At 36.4% G+C, this 10,841-nt stretch overlaps 1 protein-coding gene across 2 annotated transcripts; it reads right to left on the bottom strand.

Moving 5' to 3' along the window:
• Positions 1–956: 956 nt before the first annotated feature.
• LOC108373330 (serine protease SP24D-like) lies at positions 957–2,027 on the bottom strand. 2 transcript variants are annotated; one of them, XM_017629203.1, is made up of 2 exons: positions 1,695–2,027; positions 957–1,610 (listed from the first exon to the last, which is right to left on the bottom strand). In XM_017629203.1, exons 1-2 carry the CDS (start codon positions 1,952–1,954, stop codon positions 1,067–1,069), a joined length of 804 nt encoding a protein of 267 aa, XP_017484692.1. In that variant the 5' UTR covers positions 1,955–2,027; the 3' UTR covers positions 957–1,066. The 2 variants fall into 2 exon arrangements, with proteins under 2 accessions (XP_017484692.1, XP_017484691.1); XM_017629202.1 differs by having other exon boundaries at positions 957–1,643; positions 1,695–1,982.
• Between the last annotated feature and the right edge of the window lie 8,814 nt (positions 2,028–10,841).

The following is a 10,841-nucleotide window of genomic DNA, read 5'->3' on the forward strand; positions in this document are numbered from 1 at the left end:
TTTTAAGCGAAAATTTTGTTGATAATATTTTATAAAAATATGGTTCATGCTTTAACCAAAATCATATAAATCATACTTTTACAATTTATACAGAATTTAGAAAGATTCCACAAATTTTTATCTAAATCTCGAGCTATGCAGTTAACAGGCTTATAAAAGTTGAGTAAAATAAGTGCAAGTTTTGAGCGGCCAACAAATCGCATTGATTTTTAATATTTTTTTTGCTGATGTCTTTTGCGGCTTTTTTCTTATAAATAGTGAAATTTAGGAAAGCTTTTTTTACTTTTTTTGTGGCAAATGTTGTTGTGTATATTCTTCCACAAGAAATTTATGTTTATATGGAAAAAAGTGCAAAATTATTAGCCGCTAAAAACTTGCACTTATAAATTTTATAAGCCTCTTAACCGCATACCCAAAAACTTCATAAAAATCCTGGTTGTGGAATTTTTCCGAATTCTGTATAAAGGTTAAAAGTGTGATTTATAGGGTTTTTGTTACAGTATGAACCATAGTTTCATAAAAAATTATCAAACAAATTTTAGCTTGAAAAACATTGTAAGTATTAAAAACGAAACACCATTCGTACACTTTTGACCGCCACTGTACATATAGCGAGACTTAGAGTGAGCGTATAACAAACGCAGTGCCAAAGGACTCCAAAACCAACGAACAATTCGTTGCAGTAGGGACATGTCATGAAGAAGTTTTATCACCTCTACAACGCAACAAAACAAAGGTTCACTCCTGGCCTGAGAAACCTATTAAAACAATTTTCCTAATAGGGATGGCCGCTTGGCAGACTGAAAAAGGCTTCTCGCAAGAAACCTCTGCCGTTCGGAGACGGAACTAAACTACACGTCTCTCCATTTGTATGAAAACATAAGTTGCGCCGATTCATTTTTGTCGTCACAATCAATATCTTTCAAAATTACAACCTTAAATTATCTAGCCAAAGATGTTGTGTCATCATAATAATGGGTAATTTATTTCAATTGAATTTATAACCTTCACCAATATTAAATTTGTACAGGTTTTAAATTTTGTCTAATAGCGAATGAAAACGTTCTTAGAATACTCCGGAATCAGCAGTAGAAACATCAATCAACCACTTTCTGTAGGTGGAAATCCTTATGTAGCCATCCGGTTCATCCGTACCACAAGCAAGTTTGTGATAACTTGCGATGCCAATCAATACGCCATTGTACACAGCCGGACCACCTTGGTCTCCTCCACAAATCCCATTTCCTCTCGACTTAGCAAGGCATAAGATTCCGGCACTTTTGTAACCGATCGCCCTAGCGCAGTCATCATTGCTTAGTGTTCTCACGTATCGGTTGTACATTAGTAGTTCAGAAAGTGGACCACCCTCACGTGTACGCCCCCAGCCGGAAATTGTGGCATATGAACCCGTGGGTGGCGAAACACCAGCCAGTGCTATTGGTTTGATGAGATCGGTGAATTGTAGTGAAACATTGAGCTTCAGCAAGGCAATATCACTATCGGTGTAAGAAAAATCAGGATGTGTTATTATTTCCGATACGCCTGCAACTACGCCATCTACAGAACTATTTACAGAACCAGCATTCACGGTGACAAAATACGTTGGAAGGCTGGAAAATTTTTTCAAATTACACCAAGATAACCTAATCTCAATTACATTGTTATTTTTTTTTTTGATAAACTAATTAATTTACCTGATTACGCAGTGTGCTGCAGTTATGATATAGTCTTGAGAAAGTATTGCGCCACCGCAACTGTGACGTCCTCCCACGCGCACTGATACCTGATACGGGAATTGGCCACTGGCTGCGATTAGACCGCCCACAATACGTGGGCTTGGTAGTGACGCACTAGAATCAACGACAACGGGCTTCAAAACATTGCCGACTTGCACGGCTTCGGAAATCAGGCAAATAAGGATAAGAAGTTTTACAAAACACGCTAGTTGCTTCATGGCTTCTCCAAAATATCACAAAAATACTTTGAAAGCTAAGAAAGCGAAACTAAGGTTTATATATACGTTGAGGGCGAATGTTTGAGAGCGTAGCTTGAGACGTACAGACATAAAAAAAACAACGAGTCGTCAAAAGCTCATTAAAAAACGCTTATATTAAAATATTAGATCTTGCACTGAAGGTTGTAATCTATGTAAGCTTCGCGGGCCATTAAGATATGGAGGCACAAATATTAATTAGTCTAGCTTTCTTAACTGAAATACACCCGGCGTCATAATTATAAGCGCACCAAGTATTGGCGAATTTTTACAATGAATTTTTTATTATTTGTAATTTAATTTTACTTACTCTTTTTCAAAAATTCTTAAACAAAAACCCTATAAATTCATGTTTACAACTTTCTGCAATATTAAAAAAATTCAACAAACTGTCGTAAAAATGTGTAGCTGTTGTTTGTTTTGTTTAAAAATAAACTATTATTTTATAAGCAAATAACTAAAATTAAATAACAAAAAAAAATAATTCATTGTAAAAAAGTGTCAATAAGTGCTGCGCTTACAATTATGACGCCGGGTGTATTTTAATAAAGAAAGCTAGACTAATTAATATTTTTGTCTCCATATCTTAATGGCCTGCGAAGCTTGTATAGATTACAACCTTCAGTGTATGATCTAAAATTGTACCAAAACCGTTACTAAAATTTAATGGGCTACAAAACAAGAGAATAAATTTTTAAACAGGCATTGGAGAAAATTTGAAACTTGCGGGTTTTGTTAAAGTAAAATAACAAAAAAATTAAATTAACGGTTAAAACTTGACACAGGGAGTACTTTTGCTCTATAGTTGACATAAAAGATAAAAGCCAAACAATTTTTGAAACCCTCATTGCAATTAATATTTAAAAAAAAAAGCTTGAAGGAGATAGGGAAAACACGTGAACGTGGCAAATAATTACACCTCTGCAAACTTATCAAGCATCTAGTAGCTTGTTGGGGAAAAGAACATATAGCTGGTCTATTCTCAATACGTCTGACCCAAAAGTAGTCCATCTCAGTTTGCCTAAGACCGGACGGCTATAAAGTAAATGCTCGGGTCATCGGCGATACCTACGACGACTGTAATCAGTCCTGGGTAGGGATTTTAGCAGGTAGGTGTGAGTATTGCCCCAGCGGTTTCGATTTTTGGGATCATTTGGCTAACTACTTTAGGTATCGCAAAATACTTTTGTTTGAAAACAGAAACGCATCTGAATCTACCCCCTAATTTCAGTTTATTATCGGATAAAGTTTTTATTGGGTTCTCCAAGAGAGTGTTTCGATCTTCCAACAAAACAAAGATGCCCGTAACTCCAGTCGTCGCGCCACAATCGAAAAAAAATCAATAAAATCTTTGACCACAGCCGGTCTCAAACTGCCGATAAGCTGAAAGCGTTCGATTTAACTTCAACTCAACGTGTTTTTTCCACACCGTCCTCCAATCCACAGTTCCGCCTAAATATTAAACTCCGCGTGGCAAAGCTGATGCTTACGTTTTACCGGAATGTTTAGATTTTCTTTCTGCCCAAACAAGGCTGAAGTTGTTTTGCATGGGTTAACAGTAAAGATGGGCTATTTTAGGGTGACTTTTATTTTCCTCGCATCTTAAATTTTTCCATGTTTACACAAGTTTACGGTAAGGATAAGTACACCACGTCATACCGCTCTAGTAGTAATTTTAGAACTGTAGTCAGAATTAATCCAGTTTTTTATAGCTCAAATGAGTGAATCATCGGCCACTGCGCTTACAGGCTACAGGAAGTCAAGCTACAGCGTACGCGGTTGACTTGGCTCTAACTGAAATGGAAGATAGCCATCAGTTTTAAGTGAGGTTTGAAAAGTACCTAAACTATCGTGCAAAGCTGGTTAAAGAAAAGACTAACCCAATTCCAACTACCTTCACTGAGTGGCGTCAAATTGACTCCAGCCACGAAGTTACTTAGACGCTTGCGAAATATCTTGGACGAACGCTTATATAACCGCGGAATTTAGGAAAATAATCACGGTTTTATAAGCTTGCAGGCACGCCATTGTAAAAAATGGGTAACACAATACTGCCGTATACATGTAGTAAGACAAAATTAGAGGAGAACTATAACCCTTTACCGGGCGAGAAGTATGGAACAAGATGAATCTTTTATTTAAGATTGATTTCGTAATACGACATTGCTACAAAGCAGCGCTACAAAAATTCAGTGAATTGCACAATAAAAGGTACCACTATTACGAACCTAAAGAAAGAGCCAAATACGAAAGGACTTTTCTGAAATTGGAACAAATAACTGTTCCATTTTCGCAAAGAATGGCAAAAAATTGAGTATTTTAGAGTTGTTAGAAAAAGTTGTAGATAAATAAAGATATATACATACGTTTTTTAAGCGAGAATATGCCTTAAAGAACAACTGAAACGCTTCACACTTACCTGTAAAGAAAAGAACAAAACAAATTATTATTATTGGGATATTATATTATTTTCATTATGTCATATAAAAAATAAATATACACTACGTACTTATGTATTTAGCGCAACTTTAATTCGGAGAAGATTGTTTGATGATAATTAAAAATAAGAAATAATTACAATAACTCACTACTTAAACCTAAATTTTCAAGAACATAACTGGATGGCTCACACAAAGTGAAATATGTTGAAGTTGTTTTATACTCCAACCACAGATTGAGTCCGTCATATCTCCGCTTCCATTTTCCACTTCGGCTTGGAATACCGAGGCATATTTTCAAAGAGAAAAGTGCAGATGCTCCCCTTTCCATTCGCGCTAGTTCAGGGTCAGAATCACGATGAAACCAGCAATCAGACTCAGGGAATTCAAAATTCAGCCTTATCGCCAATCCCATTGTTTGTTTTTCTTTATAATTTTTGGGATTATTGGTTCGCATGGAATTCGCGATATGGTCGATTCTAGAATCCTCTCAATAAAGATAATTGCGGCGTACTAGTCGACATTAATGCCTAGGTCTCTTTCTCCAGAAATTTCAGCCTCAACCCACACCGTACACATACTCGTGTCATACTATCATCCATTGCCTTTAAGCCTTCAAGTGGTCCTACGGGTCCCTCCATGGGCGTAGGCAGGTAGAGGCAGGGGGGTGCTCGAGCCCCCTCGAAATGTTATAAAAAATGTTCCCCAAAATTATTATATTTTTTTTTTTTTTGGTTTTATAAAAATTTTATAGATCATTAATTTTAAGTAAGTAAGAAAAGTGCAAGTTGCAAGTGGCTAAGAGTTCGCGTTGATTTTTAAGGAATTCATATTTACATGGAAAAAAGTGCAAAACGCTGTCAACAAAAAAAAATATTAAAAACCAAAGCGATTTTTTAGCCGCTCACACTTATTTTGCTAGAATTTTATAACCTTATTAACTGCATACCCAAATTTTTTTAAAATTCTGGTTAAACGTTTGGTGGCATATACTCATGTATGTATCTATCCATAACTTTTTCCACAAAACTTTTAGTTTTATATTCAACGAATTTTCGATTCCGTTTGCACTTTTTACCACACATTGTCGAAAAGTTTCACAAACGCATTTTGCAGTGAGGCTTACATTTCCAGTTAATATCTATGTAACTTTTAGCTTTTACTAAGGGCGCGCCCCCATTTCTAGTGAATTTAATTCATTTTCCAGTAAATTAAGTACTTTCAAAAAATAGTGAATTTTCCAAGTGAGTGCAGCAGTGTTGTTATGAGAATGCTGTTATCTTTTGTGCGTATGTTAGAACGCCTTCAATAATTTTTAGTTCACGGCACTTCGACCCACTTTACTTATGCAGCAAATAAATTACATATCTACTTAACTAAGATGTTTTTGCGAAGTGAAGGCGTTTGGAATTCGAGGAATAATGCCTCAAAAGGTATATCTATACATTCGAGGAGATAAAAATTCATGTGAATTCTCTTGAAATTAATTTGATTTTTGTAAGCAAGTAAATATGTTAATTTTGCGAAAGTGCAGGAAAATATATGGGGTGCAACAAGGGTGATGAATATCTGTAAAAGCAAATATGTACATATTATTTTCAGACAATTGGCACTAGAATCTTTTGAAAACTTAGTCATTGAGCAATTTTCAGTTGAACACCGTGCAAAAGTGATAAAAAAAATCAGTTGTAATCAAGCATATTTTCACCTAAATGGAAATTTTGACAAGCATACCTGGAACCACTTTTTTATATTTTTAGGTTTTATTTAGGTAACTTAATAATAGTCGTCAGATTTCCTTCTTGATTCCATTGAAAAGATAATGCCTGTCAAAATGAGAAGGCTTCCTACTTGAAGAAAAATCATAGAGATGTCTTCTTACTTTTGCTCTATTTTGTTACGCGGTTTTTTTCCCTGTGTACTTGTATTCGTATAATTCCTATTTGTTATCAGTTGGGACAGAAGTTCAGTAAATATATTTACGGATGGGTCGAAGTTAGACGGAAGGTGTTCTCTGAGTTCTCCGTAAACTTCAAGCTAGGACTATCGGCAATCTGCAACATTTTTCAGGCAGATTTTACCGCGATCTTGGGGGTACCTAACTGGCTACCTATGGTACAATTAAAGCTGTTCCGAAAATGCCTCATCCCCTTTCCTATTTCCGCAAAATAATTCGAAAAAAGTTTAGTTTAGGTATCAGGACATAGTAACATTGCAGGCTACTGCAGTAGTGATGGATTCCCTAGGCAGGGCAAACTCGTATACACATAACCTGAGAGGAAGAGTATTTGGGTTCCTTAGACATCTGGGATTAGTGAGCGCTTGGTTCAAACCTTCCGAAATAAAATCATAATTTTATATTATTTTATTCTTTTTTTTTTTAAAGAAATGCTCTGTCTCGTATATATGCATATCGTAAGGCTGCTTCTTCATACTAAGGCAACAAAAACTGCTACTTCATTAACGGTCAAAGTCGCAACAGTAATACGCACAATAATAACATCAACAGCTACAACAACAGCATAAGAGATATTATCACGGCCCCAAGGCTATCGTTGTTGATGTCGTCTATGCTGTTGCTGTTGGTGATGCTGACGCAGACGACGACCCGTTGAAACCTTGAACTGTATACGCATGCTAGGCAACGAGTGCGTACAACCAAAGATGCACACATACATATACACATATGTAAGTATATCCACAAGCTTACTCTGAAGTGTGCCCAGCGTCCCCATGAAAGAATGTTACTAGTTCAAAGATAGTATCTAACAGAACAAGATTTAGGCTGGTTGCTTTTTTATGCGATGAGGGACACTGGATACTTAAAAAAATTCCGAAGACGAGCAAATTATTGCGTTGTTGTTGTTTAAGGATCCACGCAAAACTATTACGGCTATGTAGAGTGACGTTAAACACAACCTTAAGCTCCGTCTAAATTGGGTAGGACCTTTCCGCGGAGGTTTTAGACAAGACGACTTTTTCAATCTGATGCTTAAAAGCTTAATAAGAGCTGCCAATCTGAATCGCAGCTGCACCCTGAATAGCGAAAGAACGATGCTGTCGCGTATGGCGATGATCTCGATATAGTAGGTCTGAAACAAAGGGATGTAACCGCGGCATTTTCCAGTTGAGAAAAAGAATCTAAAGAGGTTGGTCTAGCGGTGAACGAGGTAAAGACAAAGTACCTCCTGGCAACATATAAAGAGTCCACGCCTTTCGGGATACACGTCACTATTGGCAGATATAGTAGTGAAGGACTACCTAGGATCCATCATAAACACCACCAAAACAAAATCAGGCTGGAGATCAAGCGAAGAAAAACTCTTGCCAAAAAGTGCTACTTTGGGCTCGGCAAGCACTTAAAAAGCAGAGCTTTTATGAAGCAGAAACTTGGACAATGCCGGAAATAGATGAGAAGGCTTTGGAAGCTTTCGAGAGAACTATTCTACGCAAGATCTACGGCCCTATTTTCGTGCACGACGGTTATCGAAGAAGATGGAATGACGAACTGTATGAGCTTTCTAACGACATGGACACAGTTAAGCGCATAAAAATAGAGCGATAGCGCTGGCTTGGGCATATTGTACGCACGGATGACGACGCTCCCGTGAAAAGGTCCTTCGACTCCACACCCATGGGTGGACAACTAAAGCAAGGGCGTCCACGAACGCAATGGAAGGACCACGTGCGCAGAAGGACCTGTCTGCGCTCGGAATAACCGGAGCAAATTCACACAGGAGAGAAGCCATTGCAGAAGCTTTTTGGCCTCGGTCCAAACCGACAAACGGTTTTAGTGCCAAATAAGAAGAAGAAGAAGAATGCTTATTATTATTATTATCTCCATTTCTACGAAAAGTTGTTTTTCCCCCATATAAAATACATGGAAAACTTTCGGCGCTTTGAGCGACCTTTATATATTTTTTGATTTCAAAACCAAAAAATGAGGGTATACTTTTTTCGGTACAGAACAATCCTAGGGGATGAGAGCATAAAAATTCCGACTTTACTTTTTCACATGCATTTTTGGATAACCCTAATGTACATACATACAAATACGAGTATATGTATACATGTACATACTTTGCACATTATCATTGTAAGTATAATTGCCATCATAATTCTGTTCCTTAAATGCATCAACTAAACCGGAATAGATACTGTACAAAATTTAAGACATGGCAGCACTTTTTTATTTCAGCAAGAGCGTGTACATCATAAAATGGAATCAAATAAGTAAATATAAGCACGCTCGCCACACGCATGCAACTGTGTAGTGTTTATAGAAAATATGTACATATTTACTTACATATGCATATCTTTTGATACTTCGTACAACACAAATGGCTTCGCTTACTTCATTAATGCAGTTCATACATCTGTATTGATTTACCACAGTTGTGCGTGCATGTGGCTGGGCATGGGAGTGTCAAGCTGTTAAGTGATTTAAAAACCTTAACTGAGTTATTTTTGCTTTAATTTACTGTAAAATGGGTTGGTTGAGTGCAATAAAGTTTGTTCGAAAAAAGGTCATAAAAGAATGCAACCAACATATCTAAAGCAGAGACATATTTAGTTGTGAACGAGTTTTGTTATAAATTGATAGTGGTAAAATATTGCTTGAAGTTTTGTTGTTTGTGGTAATTTAATGGCTGATTTAAGTGTGGAAAGAAATGGAGATAATTCGAAATCGAATAAATTGACGTCAACTGTAATTTGGCTTTTTATGTATATTGATTCTCCACAAAGCAATAATTTACAATTGCATCGAATGAAATTGGGCTTCATACTTTTTATTATATTATACTTAGCGAATGGGGTAAATTTTTAGTTTTTTTTTTTCATGATATTCGCTTAACAGATATAAGGATTTATATGGAAGTACCTACCTCGATTTTTCAAATCAGATATTTTTTGCAAATAAATAAGCATTTTGATATGTAGGAACGTAAATCATAATTCTCTTTAAGGTACATATAGATATTTATGTGAAATTTAGATTTAGGCGACGTGCAGCTCAAAGCCCGTGAAAACTTAAAAACCGCGCTTTTCCAAACCGTTTTCAGACCTCTAAAAAGAGGTGTTTGTTATAAAACATATAAAAGCCAGGTTTTAAAAACCTCATAGCCAAAGCAAAGGTAAAAACCATTGTGGGTAATAAATGTGGAGCAAAATAAAAATTCTCAATTTAGAAACTGCATAAAAAAGCCGTTTAAAATATGCACGCAATCGTAGTCTTTTTTGAGCATTTTTCCTATACGCAGTATTTCATTTTAAAATTTTAGGAAATGCTGCTAGAATAACAGGCATACGTCCATCAGGGTATACTACCTAGGTAATGAGCTTTCATATAATAATCATAGAGTGAGGCCTCCACACAATGTTAGTGTTAGCCGAGCTTCTCCTCCGATTTTGTGGCGCGCGTCTTGATGTTGTTACACAAAGGGAAGGGGCCTACAGTTTTACGCCGACTCTGAAGGGTGATTGTATTTTTATGAGAAACTGTTTTTAATGGCAGAAATCCGCTCGTATGTTTGCCATTGCCTGCTGTGGGTAGTGATGAGCTGAATTGTCGATACCCAATACTCGGTACCCAAAACTTCCCTTTCGGTACCTGACACCAATTATTTACATTATATATATTTAGTTAAACAAAAATTATTTTTTTGCTATTTTATGTAATATCGGCTAAAAGTTTTAATTTCTCGCAACAGTAAAATATTATTTTAGTAATTTTCACCTTAATAGAACCAAGGATCGAGAAAAATGATTTGATGGAAGGAGGAGCTTTTCAGGCCTTCAAATATAATATCATCCCTACATTCGGCGTTTAATAGACGAATCTCCCCTTAACCGCTTTTTCTATATTTTTGGCCTATGTGCACTTTTATTAGAAAGCTAAATAATTCAGTACCGAGTATCGAAAGTATTGGATACTTTTGAAATCGATACCGAGAATCGATTAGAACTTTAAAGTATAGACTCAGCACATCACTAGCTATGGGGCGAACGCTATTAGAAAATACTTTTCCTTTTCTTTCGGTTTTGATGTTAGTAGGAAACTAGGCTCGATCACAGACCCACAAATCAGTTTTCTACATCAATTTATTCATCAATATAACGCTAATGCTTTCCCTCCTATCGTCAATTCAGTGCGGCTGTCTTCCCCAAGTACTAAGTATCTTTCATAAATCAATTACTCATGATTCTAAAATCGTCGTTGTTACCTTTTTAAGAAGCTTCCACAAGCTTTATCGATCCAACGACTAACTTTTCGAAAACATATGGCTACATTTTGAGAGCGCTTTCACACGCGCTAATCAGCTTTCACGCAGCACAACTTCAACAGAGCTTTCTCAAAGAAACCTGATGCTTCGTTATTTTTGCTGACTCGATTTGGTTCTTTCTTGGCA

The sequence above is a fragment of the Rhagoletis zephyria genome, unplaced genomic scaffold, assembly GCF_001687245.7.
Source record: "Rhagoletis zephyria isolate East Lansing unplaced genomic scaffold, Rhagoletis_zephyria_1.1 Rzeph_scaffold_06602, whole genome shotgun sequence".
Lineage (NCBI taxonomy): Eukaryota > Metazoa > Arthropoda > Insecta > Diptera > Tephritidae > Rhagoletis > Rhagoletis zephyria.

Bases quoted from the DNA above. Each gene is read 5' to 3' on its own strand.
- LOC108373330 (XM_017629202.1), bottom strand. From the start codon at position 1,954: ATGAAGCAACTAGCGTGTTTTGTAAAACTTCTTATCCTTATTTGCCTG. The intron at 1,644-1,694 runs GTAAATTAATTA...AATTGAGATTAG, and splicing joins GCAGCACACTGCGTAATCAG to GTTATCTTGGTGTAATTTGA.